Below are 17,987 nucleotides of genomic sequence, written 5' to 3'. Positions count from 1 at the left end.
CCTCTCCTTTATCCTGTCTGCAGTCTCTGACCCTCTCCTGTATCCTCTCTGCAGTCTCTGACCATCTCTTGTATCTTGTCTGCAGTCTCTGACCATCTCTTGTATCTTGTCCACACTCTCTGACCCTCTCCTTTATAATGTGGGCAGTCTCTGACCCTCTCCTTTTATCATGTCCGCAGTCTCTGACCCTCTCCTGTATGTTGTCGGCAGTCTCTGACCATCTCTTGTATCATGTCTGCAGTCTCTGACTATCTCCTGTATCATGTCTGCAGTCTCTGACCAACTCTTCAGGTAGAGTGCTAATAGGAAGAGGTGGAGCCTAAAGAGGAAGGGGTGGGGTTTCCAGATGGAGGGGTGGATCTTAAACAGGAAGGGGTGGGGCAAACTTAGATGGGGGGCTGAAATTTAGTCTTGCCTAGGGCAGCACAAAAGCAAAATACACCACTGGGGAGAGGGGGAGGGATCGGATGGCAGCACCGCTGTGGGCTGCATGTGTAGTGCCCACAGCGGTGCTCAGTGACAATTGCAGTCACATCCATCCATCCCTCCATGCTCAGCCATCCCTGCATAATACCCTACAATACTCTGCATAATACTCTGCATAATACCCCGCAATACTCTGCATAATACCCTACAATACTCTGCATAATACCCCGCAATACTCTGCATAATACCCGCAATACTCTGCATAATACCCTACAATACTCTGCATAATACCCTGCAATACTCTGCATAATACCCCGCAATACTCTGCATAATACCCCGCAATACTCTGCATAATACCCCGCAATACTCTGCATAATACCCTACAATACTCTGCATAATACCCCGCAATACTCTGCATAATACCCCGCAATACTCTGCATAATACCCCGCAATACTCTGCATAATACCCTACAATACTCTGCATAATACCCTGCAATACTCTGCATAATACCCCGCAATACTCTGCATAATACCCCGCAATACTCTGCATAATACCCCGCAATACTCTGCATAATACCCTACAATACTCTGCATAATACCCCGCAATACTCTGCATAATACCCCGCAATACTCTGCATAATACCCCGCAATACTCTGCAATATACCCGGCAATACTCTGCAATATACCCGGCACTACTCTGCAATATACCCGGCACTACTCTGCAATATACCCAGCAATATACCCTGCAATATACCCTGCACTACTTCGCAATACTCTGCAATATACCCTGCACTACTCCGCAATACTCTGCAATATACCCGGCACTACTCTGCAATATACCCAGCAATACTCTGCAATATACCCTGCAATATACCCTGCACTACTCCGCAATACTCTGCAATACCCCGCAATACTCCGCAATTTTTAACCAGTTCCCGCCCACAGTCATATGACGTCCTTGACTTTGAGCGGGGATATCTGAATGATGCCTGCAGCTACAGGCATCATTCAGATATCAGCTTTTTCAGCCGGCAATTCCCTACACCATAAGAATGATCATAGCGGCTGTTCCACTGCTTGATCGTTCTTATGGGAGGCGAGAGGGGACGCCCCCCCCTTCCCGCCACCCTCCGGTGCTTCTACCGACTCACCGCTACGATCGAAGCCAAGATCGTTTTTTTTTTTTTTTTTATTTCAGGCACAGCCTAGAGGTGAGATGTGAGGTCTTATTGACCCCATATCTCACTGTAAAGAGGACCTGTCATGCCATATTCCTATTACATGGGATGTTTACATTCCTTGTAATAGAAATAAAAGTGATCAAAAAATTTTTTTGGGGGGAAAAAGTGTCAAACTAAAATAAATAAAGTAAAATAAACAATAAAAAAAAAAAAAAATTTTTAAAGCGCCCATGTCCGTGTGCTCGCATGCAGAAGTGAACACATATGTAAGTCCCGCCCACATATGAAAACGGTGTTCAAACCACACATGTGAGGTATCGCTGCGATCGGTAGAGCGAGAGCAATAATTTTGGCCCTAGACCTCCTCTGTAACTCAAAACATGTAACCGGTAAAAAATTTTAAAACGTCACCTATGGAGACTTTTAAGTAGTGACGTTTGGCACCATTCCACGAGAGTGTGCAATTTTGAAGGGTGACATGTTAGGTATCTATTTACTCGGCGTAACTTCATCTTTCACATTATGCAAAAACATTGGGCTAACTTTACTGTTTTGTTTTTTTTTAAAGCACAAAACTGTTTTTTTTTCCCAAAAAAACGCGTTCTAAAAATTGCTGCGCAAATACCATGCGAGATAAAAAGTTGCAACAACCGCCATTGTATTCTCTAGGGTCTTTGCTTAAAAAAATATATATATAATGTTTTGGGGTTCTATGTAATTTTCTAGCAAATAAATTATTTTTACATGTAGGAGAGAAATATAAGAATTGGCCTGGGTGCTCCAGAACGCCTGGAGGTGCTCCGTGCATGTTGGGCCTCTGTATGTGGCCACGCTGTGTAAAAGTCTCACACATGTGGTATTGCCGTACTCGGGAGTAATAGCAGAATGTTTTTTGGGGTGTAATTTGTGGTATGCATATGCGGTGTGTGAGAAATAACCTTCTAATATGACAATTTTGTGAAAAAAAAAAAAGAAAAAAAAAATCTTGATTTTGCAAAGAATTGTGGGATGAGATGACAATTTCAAAAAAACTCATCATGCATCTTTCTAAATACCTTGGAATGTCTTCTTTCCAAGTAGGGGTCATTTGGGAGGTACTTGTACTTTTCTGGCATGTTAGGGTCTCAAGAAATTAGATAGGCCGTCAGTACTTCAGGTGTGATCAATTTTCAGATATTGGCACCATAGCTTTTGGACTCTCTAACATTCACAAAGACCAAATAATATACACCAAGTTGTACTTATTTTTACCAAAGATATGTAGCAGTATAAATTTTGGCCAAAATTTACGAAGAAAAATTACTAATTTGCTAAATTTTATAACAGAAACAAAGAAAAATTCATTTTTTTACCAAATTTTCAGTCTTTTTTCTTTTATAGCGCAAAAAATAAAAAACCCAATGGTGATTAAATACCACCAAAAGAAGGCTCTATTTGTGTGAAAAAAAGGACAAAAATTTCATAGGGGTAAAGTGTTGTATGACTGAGTAATTGTCATTCAAAGTGTGAGAGCACCGAAAGCTGAAAATTGGTCTGGTTAGGAAGGGGGTTTAAGTGCCCAGTGGTCAAGTGGTTAAAGTGTTTCTGATTTGAAAAATTTGGGGCTGCCATTGTTTGTCTCCTATTAAAATGCTTACCTGACTGTGTCAAGTTTTTTTGAGTCACATACCCGGAATAAGCATGCTGTAAATGAATGTTGGAAAAGTATCAGAACTTCTTATCTCTACTCTGCCTTTTTCTGGTGTCTTCAGGCTGGTCATGTGATGCATGGGGTCCTCTATGCCTCTTCTCTGGTGCTGGGTGGTCCTCGATGATGTGGAGAGTGGCACTGAGACCATTGTTTATTTTAAAACTGAACTCTAGGCAGATATAAATTAAAACACCACTCAATGCAGTTGTATATTTTTAAAAATACTTAAAGCTATTTTTATATAAAACTACTAAAATTAAAGACTAAAAGTCTCTAAAATTGCCTTGATATCAGCCTCATGTCATCACATGCACAGCCATACAACATATGCTGATAGGAAAAGAGACCAGAGTGAGTAGAGCTGGTGACTTTGCAATGTGTTACTCCTCCTTCATTGGCCAATCAGAAAGCTGCTGATAGGAAGGATGCATCTATGTATTCCTTAATTCTAGTAGAGAAAGTGGTGTGGTGCCTCCACCTGGCTGTGCTGTCTTGTAGAGGTGAATGGATAACAAATGTGCAAATCCTTAGCAGCTAAATGAGCTGATGTGTATTTCAGTTGTGTATTTAGCTGCGTCCCCAGAGTTCAACTTTAATAAGTCTTTTCTTCCATTTTCAAGGTACTATTATCTTGCCTTCAGAGCACATCAAAATCCCCCTGCCACAAAAGAGAGTTGTGCTGCCATTCTAGAGAAGGCCAAGCTTGAAAACTGGGTTCTTGGAAAAAGTAAGGTAAGGCAATAAAATATTCCGGCAATACTAATGGTTTCATTTCCCAGAACGTTAATCCATGTACCTAGAACTTTCCTGAACTAATTTTTATTAGGGTTATTTTGCTAAAGAAGTAGAGATATTTTACTCTGGAAAGTGAATATTCACTTAGCTTAGTGAATAAGGTGCATCTATGTTCACAACAGTCATCCAATTTGTACAAGAAAAAACCCTGTTTTTTAATTGACCTTGCATATATATGCTTGAATTTTCCAAAGCTGCCCATGCGCTTTTTGGATGTCTCTCATTATGCCCTGTGGGTTGAGCAAGAGAAATCCATCTGTTTCAATCTTCCATTTTGAATGCTGTATTTTCTGCCTTGTAACTTGGTCATTATAAATAAAGAATTTTAAAAAAATCTATTTCCCCATGCAGCGTGAATAGTGAAATCTCAGCTTCTGGCTATTATATTCAGCAGTTCTGCTCTAGTGGTTGCTGAATACTCAAACAGTGCTTGCACGGATCTGTCTGTCGGCTCTTGGCTGTTGCGGCCACCATTCTTGGTAAGGGAATAAGGAAGTGATGCCGTCGGGCTTCACTTCCTGGGCTTCACTTCCTGGTTCCCTACTGCGCATGCGCGAGTCGCGCTGCGCGTCCTCACTGGTCCCTGCTGTGTTCTGGGACCTGTGTGTCTCCCAGAATACAGCGGGGGAGGACAGAGTAGGCATCGGAAGTGGCGTAGGTCACCGCGAATGCCGCGGTGATCTATGCCAGGAAGTGGGAGCAAATATCTGTATTAGACAGGTATCTGCTCCCTCCTCCCCCCTGAAAGGTGCCAAATGTGACACCGGAGGGGGGGGAGGAATCCAAAAAGTGGAAGTTCCATTTTTGGGTGGAACTCCACTTTAAGTGAACTTCTTTGATTTGAGAGAACTACAGGCACTGCTATGACTGCCTTCCTAAAAATGCCAGTTGCCTGGCTGCCATGCTAAAGATTTGGATTTAATATTTCCAGAGTTGGTGACCTGTAGCAAGTCAGGATCACTGGGCAGGCTGATAACATTGTTTGAGATTTCAGCTTAGTACACAAAAAGTTACAAGGACACTGGATTACTGTAAGGATCAGCAGACATTTTTTTTCTGCACTTGTTTGTTTAAAAATAACAAACATGTCATACTTACCTGCTCTGTGTAGTGGTTTTGCACAGAGCAGCCCCGATCCTCCTCTTCTCAGATCCCTTGATGGCGCTCCTGGCCACTCCCTCCTGCCAAGTGCCCCCAGAGCAAGCAGCTTGCTATGGGGGCATCCGAGCCGAGCCGCTGCTCTGTGTGTCCATTCAGACACAGACAAACAAAGACTTGGGGGGCACACCCTAATTATGCATCACATTAAAGATGGTGCTGCTATAAAACCATACAAACAGGACAAATGATTATAGCGCACACATACAAAAATGTCATATAAATTCTACAAGGCTATTTAAAGCACCTGAACATAAAAGCAAATAAGCAAATATGGGGATTTGGTCACACCATATGGCCATACAGTGCTTAAGCCAACTGATTAGTAAATCAAACCCACTGCGTAAAATCTACATAGAAATAGAATGCAATGATGTGCAAATCTCATAAACCCACATTTTATTCACAATAGAAAATAGAAAACATATCAAATGTTTAACCTAAGAAAATGTACCAATTCAAGAGAAAAAAATAATAATTTAAAACTGATGGCAGCAACATGTCTCAAAAAAGTTGGGACAGGGCCATGTTTACCATGATGTAGCATGGTAAACATGGCCCTGTCTTTTTTAACAATACTCTGTAAACATCTGGGAACTGAGGAGAACAGTTGCTGGAGTTTTGGGAGAGGAATGCTGTCTCATTTTTGCCTGATATAGGCTGGCCAGACATTATACAATGTTCTTATTTAATTTCCTTTATATTTACCTTCCACTATATAGTGCAAGGACCTGCCTGATTGCATACAAATTCAAGGTGTTTAGGTTTGACCTCATATTGTATGGTTTTGGTAAATCTAAAGGAAAATTGTACAAGAAGATTGTATAATGTATGGGCAGCCTAACTGTTCAACAGTCCTGGGTCTTCGTTTCAAGATGCACCAAATATTCTCAATTGGTGAAAGGTCTGGACAGCAGGCAGGCCAGTTAAACATCCAGACTTTTCTACTACAATGCCATGCTGTTGTCATAGATGCAGTATCTGGATGGGAGCATATGCTGCTCTAAAATCTGGATATATCTTTCAGCATTAATTTTGCCTTTCCAGATATGCAAGCTGCCCATTCCATATACAGTAATGCACCCCCCATACAATCAGAGATGCAGGCTTTTGAACTGAGCACTGATAACAAGCCAGAAGACCTGCTGACCATGTAACAGAACATTTTAAAATAACTTTGGCCAAAAGAAGAGAGTGGTGTCTCTGGATCATGTTCAGATATGGAATTTTTTTTACTGAACTTTTTTTTTTCATCACATAGGGGACAAAAAGTCCCTTATATGATCATTTTTGGTGACAGGTTCTTTTTAATGAGACATGCAGGGTCTAAAAGAGCCTGGATGTCTCTCCTGTGCTCCACTGAAATAATGTAATGCAGACCACAGTGCAATACATTCTTTCCCGGCCATGCTACCCAGGGACGCTGACGGGTGGACCTGAAAGTGACGTCAAACACGTTGCTTTCCGGGTCAGCAACAAGGAGAGGAGGAGAGTAGACGGGTGTCCACTCTGTTCCCTCCCCTCTACCCGGCGGCACTCGTTATGTCGGTCGGGGTCACAGATGGGCAAGCGTTGCCCAGGATACATGGTGAGGGCATGCGGGGGGGCAGCCACTGGGAATGTGTGTAAAACCCCCCTCTGGCGGCGAAAGATTTAAATCAGAATATCAATTGTATTCAATGAAAAAAACAAGGCATTCTGTGCCAAGCGAGGGACCACCTGTGGTCAATATGCAGTGGGACAGCTGCTCAGCAGGACCTGGAAGATATCAGCGATTACTGTAGTAGCTCTGACTACTACAATGATTGTCAGCTTTAAGTTTGTGTACTGTATCTGTGGCTGTTTTATGAAAACCAAAGATTTGCAGTTGTGTTACACAGCATTTCTTTCTGTTGAAGGTGTTCTTGAAATATTATCATGTAGAACAGTTAAATCTCCTCCTGAGAGAAGTCATTGGACGAGTAGTGGTGATGCAAGCCTATACCAAAGGATGGCTCGGGGCAAGGAGATACAAGAAAGTTAAAGAGAAAAGGAATAAGAGCGCTACCTGCATTCAAGCTGGTAAATATTACACTGTTACACCTTGACATAAAACAGAATTAGAACTAAGAAGAACCCAGGGATCAATACATAAGTGCCCTGTGTAAAAAATATAATTATAGCCATAATCATACCATTGTGGTCACTCAGTGGCCTCCTGGCTACTATTTGTTTATGTTCTACATTTTCTACTTTGCTTCTCACTTCTCCATCTGGAAAATGGATGAGGAACTCCTCTCAAAGCATCCTCTCCAACCCTGAAGGGTATGTAAGCTGGTATCAGTATAGCAGTGATGCTAATAGGTATGAATAAAGGCTGACCATTGTAAGCACCCCAGAAGTGTTATAGTTGTATATGGTTTGTCCCAACCCCAGTCAATCTCACTTTTGTCGGACTGGTTGGTCCTGCATGTTATTGACATTAACCCCTCTACGACCACCCACCGCACATATACTGCAGCAGGGCAGCCGCTCTGCACCAGATCACACACCTAGTACGTGATTCAACACTTCCGGGTCTGGCGATCCGCTCCCGCTGTGATTAGGCAAAACAGGAGCTAATTTGCGGGTATCATGGACTCGATGTCTGCCAACACCTAACGATCATTAGGCAGAGAGCAAGAACAGCGATCTGCCTATGTAAACAAGGCAGATCGCCGTTCTGTCAGTAGGGAAGGCATTGATCCCGTGTTCCTGCAAAGCAGGAACGCAGGAACACGGGATCAATGCCTTCCCCTAGTAAAAGCACCTCCCACGCAGTGCACAAAAACTGGTTAGGCACAAAGTTAACCCTTTGATCGCCCCTGATGTTTAACCTTTTCCCAGCCAGTGTCATTAGTACAGTGACAGTGCATATTTTTAGCACTGATCCCTAAAAAGTGTCAGTATCCCGACTGTCAATATCTCAGTCCCGCCATAAGTCGCTGATTGATGCCATCACTAGTAAAAATAAATAAATATATATATATATATATATATATATATATATATATATATATACACAGTATCTAACTAAAGTGAGTACACCCCTCACATTTTTGTAAATATTTTATTCTATCTTTCATGTGACAACGCTGAAGAAATGACACTTTGCTACAATGTAAAGTAGTGAGTGTACAGCTTGTATAACGGTGTAAATTTGCTGTCCCCTCAAAATAACTCAACACACAGCCATTAATGTCTAAACAGCTGGCAACAAAAGTGAGTACACCCCTAAGTGAAAATGTCCAAACTGGGCCCAATTAGCTATCCCCCCCCCCCCCAATGTCATGTGACTTGTTAGTATTACAAGGTCTCAGGTGGGAATGGGGAGCAGGTGAATTAAATTTGATGTTATCGCTCTCACTCTCTCATACTGGTCACTGGAAGTTCAACATGGCACCTCATGGCAAAGAACTGTCTGAGGATCTGAAAAAAATGAATATTTGCTCTACATAAAGATGGCCTAGGCTATATTGCCAAGACACTGTAACTGAGCTGCAGCACGGTGGCCAAGACCATATAGCGGTTTAACAGGACAGGTTCCACTCAGAACAAGCCTCGCCATGGTCAACCACAGAAGTTGAGTGCACATGCTCAGCGTCATATCCAGGGGTTGTCTTTGGGAAATAGACATATGAGTGCTGCCAGCATTGCTGCAGAGGTTGAAGGGGTGGGGGGTCAGACTGTCAGTGCTCAGACCATACGCCGTACACTGCATCAAATTGGTCTGCATGGCATCCCAGAAGGAAGCCTCCTTTAAAGATGATGCACAAGAAACCCTGCAAACAGTTTGCTGAAGACAAGCAGACTAAGGACATGAATTACTGGAACCATGTCCTGTGGTCTGATGAGACCAAGATGAACTTATTTGGTTCAGATGGTGTCAAGCGTGTGTGACGGCAACCAGGTGAGGAGTACAAAGACAAGTGTGTCTTGCCTACAGTCAAGCATGGAGGTGGGATTAGACATTATTGGCTTTGAGTTGAGTTATTTTGAGGGGACAACAAATTTACACTGTTATACAAGCTGTACACTCACTACTTTACATTGTAGCAAAGTGTCATTTCTTCAGTGTTGTCACATGAAAAGATATAATAAAATATTTACAAAAATGTGAGGGGTGTACTTACTTTTGGGAGATACTGTATTTCCCATAGTATGTAGATGCTATAACTCAAACCAATCAATATACGCTTATTGGGATTTTTTTTACCAAAAATATGTAGCAGAATACATATTGTCCTAAATTGATAAAGAAATTGGATTTTTACATTTTTTTATTGGATAGGTTTTACAGCAGAAAGTAGCTTTTTTTTTTTTTTTAATTGTGTTTTTTTTTTGTTTATAGTGCACAAAATAAACACCACATGATCAAATGGTGATCAAATACTACAAAAAAAAGAAGCTCTATTTGTGGGGAAAAAAAGGACATACATTTTATTTGGGTACACCGTTGCACGACCCTGCAATTGAACTAAAGTAATGCAGTGCCGTATTGCAAAAAATGGCCTAGTCATGAAGGGGGGTAAATCTTCCGGAGGTCAAGTGGTTAATATTTTTATGACAGGCATGTGAAATAAAACAAAAGGAATTAATATACTGTACTAAATATTATAATAACAGTTATTAAACATATACAGTTACCAGAATATAATTGCACTTGCACTACAGTGGGCTTTCAAATGTGGTACCAGAAGTTCTTGAACTCCTGCACACATGAAAACTAATTAGAAGCTTTACCATCGGGTTGTTGTCAGTAGGGCTGAAACATCTAATCGGCATAATTGATTATAATTGATTATCGAAATAGTTTGTCAACTATTTTCATAATTGATTAGTTGGTCAGCTGATTAGTTGGCCTGCAAACATAATGCATTATTTGTTTACATATCAGAAAATACATCGCAGCACACATACAGCCCAGTACACCGTCCATACATGTCAGTATACACAGTGCAGCACACATATAGCTCAGTACATTGTTCATACATGTCAGTATACACTGTGCAGCACACATACAGCTCAGTACACCGTTCATACACTTCAGTAAGTAAGAACTTCTGAATGTGTGAGGAGCAATGCCTCATGGGACACGTAGTCCTGGGCAGGAGAAGGAAGTGAGTGATTCTAAAGGCAGACTTTTTTTTTACCTTGCTATAGGGGAACTCAGTACTATACTTTGCAGCTTGCTATAGGAGCACCCTGAAGACAGGAGGAGCCAGTAATGCTGGCGAGGGACCCCAGAAGAGGAGGAATGGGGCTGCTCTGTGCAAAACCATTACACAGAGCAGGTAAGTATGACAAATTTGTTGTCTATAAAAAAAATAAAATCCAGTGTTTGCAATCACTTTACGCTAGGTTCAAACCTATGCATGCTGTGCAGGCTGCGTTTGCGCGGACATTGCAGCCCATTCATTCAAATGGGCTGCTGTGCCTCGCAAAAGCGCAGGGAAAAGGTCCCTGCACCTTTCCAAAAATCTCAGCCCGCACAGGAACCGCACTAGAGTGCGGTTCCCAACGCAAGTGCGGTTTTCATTGCAGGCGGTGTGTCATTAAGATTAATGGCACCCGCCCGCAGGTCCCACGTTTTGTGTGTGGGTAGTTGTGGCTGCGGGATGCAGTGCGGTCCAACAGCGGCTTCCACCCGCACAAGGGTGAACGTCAGCTTAAGGGCTCTGTGCAGGGAAAATCAGCATCTGAACCCAGAGAAGCCGCAGGCTGATAGACTAGACGTGATATAAAGCATTACAATTACATTTAAAATAAAAGTTTACGAGTATTGTGCATCATATTTCAATTTTAATTTCCATTAAAAAAAAAAGTCTCAGCCTTAATACTACTTTAATATAAAAAAAAAATATTCCCTTCCATCCCTCATATTGCTTTATGTCTGACTCCCAGTTTAATATACCCTGTATATCCTACTTCTAGGTATATTAATTATTAGATGTATGATAGAAATGGGAATATATATATATATATATATATATATATATATATATATATATATATATATATATATATTTCTTTTTATATTTTAAAATGAATATATTTTCTGAACGAAGACCACATACATTGTCCGAAAATTCATTCAGTCGAGAAAAGATATCTATTCTGCTCCTGCTAATTTTCCTGTCAGTGTGGTCGAAAACAAATGTCGTTTTGACCCCACTAACACTTAGAAAATCGAATGAATACAGTTAAAACGAACATTTTCGAAGTAAAAATTTGTTCATATATAGCCAGCATGAGTGACTGCAGATGCAGTTAATTTGTATCAAGCTACCTAACTATGACAAGGGAGTCTGTCATGCATAATATTATCCAGTTTGGCTGCAGAGCAATTTTTTTTATTTTTCGCATACATGTAAAAATCTTAATTTTTGGCAATAAAATTAATTAATCCCACAGAACATTATATATTTTCTGAAAGCAGAGACCCTGTAGAATAAAAAGGTGATAGTTTCAAATTTTTGTTTCACATGATATTTGCGCAACTGTTTATTAAACCCAAATTTTCAGGAAAAAAATATAATAAAATGAAATTCAGTGCAAAAGCACACCATTTAATACCCATCTTGAGTTAAAATATAAAAGATGAGGTTGCACTGAGTAAATAGATACCAAACATTCCATGTCTTAAAATTGCGTACGCCTGCAGTATCGCCAACAGTGGTGCCCAAAAATCACCATAGGTGATGCTTTAAAAGCCTTTACAGCTCATCAGTTTAGTGTTAGTGAGCAGCTCTTGTGCTAAAATTATTGTTCTCCCCCTGATGTTCAAAGCGATAAGTCACATGTGTGGTGTGACCACGGTTTACATGTGCGTGCACACCCTGGGCTTGCGTTTGCGCAGGTGTGTGGGGCTATGGTGGCTTTCGGCATTTTTCTTTATTTTATTTTAATATATTTAATTAGAATTTGAGTTATTTTTTTACTTTTTTCTTTTCTTTTTATATTTCTTTTTACTTGATTCATATCACAAGGGGTTAATAAATCCCTATGTGAGAGCATTAGACAGGTGACAGGTACTTTTTTATGGAGACATTAGACCCCAATGTCAGTTTCCGAACTTTTTTTTAAACTCAAAGTGCATAAACTTTTTGAAGACCCCATATATATACTGTAGAAATATGTAAATACAATTTTTAAACTTATATCAACGAAATTATACATCAATTTTTACTTTAGGTTTTTATCCGATTAATCGATTAATCGAAACAATAATCGGACAACTAATTGATTATGAAAATAATCGTTAGTTACAGCACCAGTTGTCAGCCACCAACTTATCCTCTAAGTAGGCAGGTGAGTGGTATGTAAGTTTGCTCCCCTAATGTCATTAGTATCCAGCTAGCCTTGTTGGAGGCAGCTCACTTTTTTATCATAATTATGGTAGTAACAAACACACTGCATTTCCATACCTCCCAACTTTATGAGATGGGAATGAGGGACACTAATTAGCAAAAGTATGTAGACATAGTACACCCCCTGCCACGCCCCCTTAAAGGAGAATTATATAAAAAAAATATTAGTTAAACCCACAAGTGATTTTTTTTACCACTACTATTTCTTTATATTGGCTTTTGATAATTACAAATGCAGCAATTTAGAATTTGGATGAAAGGTTTAGTTATACAAGTAAAAGGTGCAAAGATCTAAAACAGTATATATCCTTTATGCATTTAGTTAATGTGCTGGATACGCATGGTATTACCTGCACAATGAGTCACCAAGTTCACAATCTCTATGATTGTTTTGGAGGAAGTCCACAATAATGTTTTGAATGGTTTTAAATGGTTATTTAGAAGGGGAAGGGGAAGGGGGAGGGGGAGGGGAGGGAGGGATGAGGATGATCCACTCTCAGGGCTGCCATCACAGAGGAACAGAGACCATGTTCCCAAAACTGAAAAGATAAAAAGAGGGTAAAGAGACGCCTCTGGGTGCAGATTTTTAACAAATTTTAATGTGCAGTAAAAATTATGTCATAGTGCACTAAGATTTCTGAAGTAAAAAGAAGGCATTAAGTAATTTCCCAAAATATGGGGCTGTCCTCGGTGTAGTCGATCCCTAGTCCACTCCCGTCAGTGTGTGTCCTATAATCTTCCTCATACACTGCTGGATGATGTTTGGCCGGCTGCAGTGGAGTCTTTCCTCAACACGAGGCTTGAGGCGCAAGGAAGTGTCCAGGCAGAGGGGGATGACGTCACCTCAATGTGACGTGATTCACGAGCGTGCAGGCTGTAGATAGCGTGAGCAGCCGCGCTCCTTTTTAGCAAAAAAAAAAGTCAGCAGCACTTACAATCTTTATCTAATTGTTGGGGGGGAGGGGTTGCTATGAAGCCACGTAAAAAAAAAATAGTTTTACTGGGTGAAGGTTCTCTTTTATGAATTATGTTGTTTTTATTACTGCAAGAGTATATCATTAGAATACCATGTACTTCTATGATCTTCCAGCATGGAAAGGATATGATACTCGGAAAAAATTCCAGGAAATAAAAGGCAGAAGAAATGGAGCAGCGACTGTTATTCAAGCAGGTAACAGAAATAGTCATTAAATGTTGCACATTGTTATTCCAGGGTTATGTGAGATTTCCTGCGGCTAATTAAGTAAGACCTCCACCTAATCTAGCCTCTGTGTTAAAGAAAATTAAACTTGTCATGCAGTGAAAATCGAATGCCCTGTACATGTCAGCAATCTAGCTGTTTTGTTTCTTATTCTTCTAGTCTTAAAATGAAACAGTTCCCATTTACAGTGTTCACTTGGTGTATGATGCTTATCATTTTAAAAGAGGTCCCTCCCGCTAGAGTAAGGCTGGATTCACACCTGAGCAGAGTGATTTTCAGGCGTTTTCAGGCATCTCTATTTGAGCATTTTTCTGTGCATGTACAAGCATTTTAAGAGTGTACTTCAAGTATTTCACATGTGTGATCAAACTTCAGGTATTTTTGTTGTAGCCAATGGAAAACACTAAGGGCCGTTTCTTACAGGCTCAAAAAATGCTTGGATTATGCCTGAAAAAAAAATTATAAATAAGAGCGTTTTCAGATGTTCTCATTGAATACTGTGGGGCCACAAAGCCCAATTGTGCCTCAAAAGTAGCTCATGTAGTTTTGGAGCTTCAGGCTTTGAGCTACAGGCACCTCAATGCTCATATGTGAACAGTCACCATTGTAATACATTTTATATGTTGAGCATTTGGGAGCTTCGAGCTACAAAATGCTCAGGTGTGAATGGGGCCTAATAGTTACCAGGTCAGAAATGATCATTGTCTTCCTGCTGCAACATCCAATCCAGTTAAAGTGATTGTAAAGTCTTGTTTTTTTTTTTTTTTAGTTAAAAATAACAAACATGTTATACTTACCTGCTCTATGCAGTGGTTTTTCACAGAGCAGCCTGGATTCTCCTCTTCTCGGGTCCCTCTTCGGTGCTCCTGGCCCCTCCTTCCTGTTAAGTGCCCCCACAGCAAGCAGCTTGCTATGGGGGCACTCAGGTCAAGCCACAACTCCCTGAGTCCATTCAGACAAGGAGCCATGACCTGGCCCCACCCTCTTTCTCTCCTCATTGGCCGACTGACTTTGACAGCAGCGGGAGCCAATGGCGCCACGCTGCTGTCTCTGCCAATATGGAGGGGAGTCCCGAGCAGCAGAGACACTCCTGCAACATTGCTGGATCCAGATGGGGCTCAGGTAAGAATTAGGGGGGCTGAGGGGGGCTGCTGCACACAGAAGGTTTTTTTATCTTAATGCACAGAACCTTCTGCCTTTACAGCCACTTTAAGCTTTGCTGTCAGTTAGTGCCAAAGCTTAGACAGAGGAATGTTAGAGAGAGAGATGTTACATTCCCTACTTGACAGTGTTCCCCAACTACAGCTTGGACCAATGTAACTATGTATTTACCGTACCTTCCCGATGCCACTGGAAGCTGGAAATCACTGAATTAGACACCACTATCATGGTCTCCACTTGCTTTCAGGTCCCATGCTGAGTGACTGGCCTGTTGTATTCTGAACACAGAAGGTTGGCTGCATGGCACAGGCACCATTCAGAGAATACTAAATAAACAAGTGATTCAACAAATACTCATTCATCACTGCACCAAAGAAAAACAATTATATGAAAAAACAATGATATATATCTATATATATCTAGATATATCTAGATATATCTAGATATATATAGATATATCTAGATATATCTATATATATAGATAGATATAGCTATATATATAGATATATATAGATATATATATGTGACAGGATATGAAATCAGTGAGAAAAAAAAGCCGCTACTTATAACATATAAAAAAATCAGATTAATGACTTAAATGCAATACTAAAAAGTAAACAGCAATATTTTGAAACAAAATATTAAATAACGTGATAATTCATTACAAAACATAACATCCATAGATGTCAAAAATACCACAGTGAACCAAAGGAAAAAATTATGTGGAAATTAAAAAAAAAAAAGGAGTACATAAGTCCCAAAATAAAGTGCAAAAAATGACAAAATACCATAGTTTCCAACTGTCCTTCGACCTTCCAACTGTCCTTTGCTCCTAGAAATGTCCCTTGTTTTCATTGCTTGTCAATTTCAGATCTCAAATATGGTTTCATCTCCTTGTTCCCCAACAGACAATCAATGAGGCACAAAAATCAAATTTTGATTGGCTGGTCCATTTTAGTGAGATTGCATTTTGCCAACTTGAGTTTAATTGACAAAATTTCGGGTTAATAGGTATTCAGAGAGATTTAGAGACTGCTTTATCCTGAAAAGGAATGATTTTGAAATCCGCACAAAATGTAATACTACAGTGAAATTTGACATTATAAAGTTGCACGTAAGCAATCTCGCTATTTCACAATGGTTTGGATGAACAGCCGTTACGGTTCATCTACTTTTGCGTTATACACCACGTTTTTCTGCATCGTATTTCCCACCAGCTCCAGGAACATTCTCGGGAAGATGTAGCGCTGTGTTTGAGTCACTGAGCAGGAGACTTCATTTACATATTATCATTCATTGCCTGAGAACTAGGATGTTACTGTGACTCGTTCTTGTTAAGGAAATGGATTTGTGTATAACGGAAGCAGCGCTCGAGTTGTGCCCAGAGCAGAATATATGAGAGAATCTTAAAAGGCAATGAAATGCTTTTGTTGGGTGCCTGTAAAGGAATGTTTGTATAAAAAGCTGCTTGTTTCATGCAGTGCAGAAAGATGTATACAGGGATGATACACGTTTTGCTATACATTTCAGAAAGATGGCTGCTGAAGTATGCTGACATTTGTTGTTCATTAAATATGTTATGAATTACTGTTCGAATATTGTGGTAACGTTATCAGTTTTTAAAGTGAGTGATACATGTCTTGTAAAAGAAGCTGCATTCCTTTATCATTCCTTAAAAGGGAAAAATCTAGATTGTGCTCAACTGATATCAGAATGCATAGATCATATAATATATTAATATAGTGTATATTAAACTACATTGAAATATAATAATAATAATACATTTTATTTATAATGCCCTTTTCATCAAAAGATCTCAAAGTGCTACAGGTTAAAAACAAAAAAGAAAAATGAACTGTTTATACGATGAAACAGACATCTAAAAAGGACAAAAAGCTTTGCTAAAAAGAAATGTCTTAAGACCTTTTTTAAAACAGTCATGCCCCGTACACACGGTCGGACTTTGTTCTGACATTCCGACAACAAAATCCTAGGATTTTTTCCGACGGATGTTGGCTCAAACTTGTCTTGCATACACACGGTCACACAAAGTTGTCAGAAAATCCGATCGTTCTGAACGTGGTGACGTAAAACACATACGTTGGGACTATAAACGGGGCAGTGGCCAATAGCTTTCATCTCTTTATTTATTCTGAGCATGCGTGGCACTTTGTCTGTCGGATTTGTGTACACACGATCGGAATTTCCGACAACGGATTTTGTTGTCGGAAAATTTTATCTCCTGCTCTCCAACTTTGTGTGTCGGAAAATCCGATGGAAAATGTCCGATGGAGCCCACACACGGTCGGAATTTCCGACAGCACGCTCCGATCGGACATTTTCCATCGGAAAATCCGACCGTGTGTACGGGGCATCAGTAGATTGAAGAGCCCTCAAAGTGTCAGGTAGGGCATTCCACAGGCACGGGGCAGCTGCACAAAAGGCCCTGTCTCCCATTGTCCTGAGTCTAGTTCTGGGTATATGAAGAAGGTTTGAGTGAATGGAGCGGAGGGGACGATGTGTTGTGTTTTGTGATTTGAGAAGTTCTTTAAGGTGATGGTGGTGGTGGTGGGGGGGGCATGTCCATGGATACATTGGTGTGTGAGGAGGGAAACCTTGTACTCAATCCTGGTAGAGACAGGAAGCCAGTGGAGTGAGTGAAGAATGGGGGTGATATGCTCATGTTTCTGCACTCATCAGGATTTTTGCTGCAGCATTTTGGATGTACTGAAGCCCCTGCAGACTCTTTCTAGGAATCCCAATGAGAAGTGTGTTACAGTAGTCCAGTCTGGAGGAGACAAAAGCATGAACCAGCTTTTCGGCATCTGAGAGGGAGAGAATGGGACGGAGTTTAGAGATATTACGGAGGTGATAGAAAGAGGTCTTGCATAGGTGATTTATATGGGCTTCAAATGTGAGTTGGGTGTCCATTTTTACGCCAAGATTTGTGACCATTGATGATAAAGGAATGTTAGAGCCAGAAAAG

The 17,987-nt window shown here is 40.5% G+C and overlaps 1 protein-coding gene across 4 annotated transcripts in view; it reads left to right on the top strand.

The window, feature by feature from the left end:
* MYO3B (myosin IIIB) overlaps positions 1-17,987 on the top strand; it is a 635,651-nt gene that overhangs the window by 460,549 nt on the left and 157,115 nt on the right. For all 4 annotated transcript variants that reach the window (XM_073633937.1, XM_073633938.1, XM_073633935.1 and 1 more), the window contains exons 26-28: positions 3,919-4,030; positions 7,150-7,312; positions 13,730-13,810. In XM_073633937.1, the coding sequence (XP_073490038.1) occupies positions 3,919-4,030; positions 7,150-7,312; positions 13,730-13,810 (356 nt within the window). The remainder of the gene's footprint in view (positions 1-3,918; positions 4,031-7,149; positions 7,313-13,729; positions 13,811-17,987) is intronic.

Source organism: Aquarana catesbeiana, linkage group LG06 (assembly GCF_042186555.1).
Source record: "Aquarana catesbeiana isolate 2022-GZ linkage group LG06, ASM4218655v1, whole genome shotgun sequence".
Lineage (NCBI taxonomy): Eukaryota > Metazoa > Chordata > Amphibia > Anura > Ranidae > Aquarana > Aquarana catesbeiana.
This window is presented reverse-complemented; position numbering and strand designations above follow the sequence as displayed.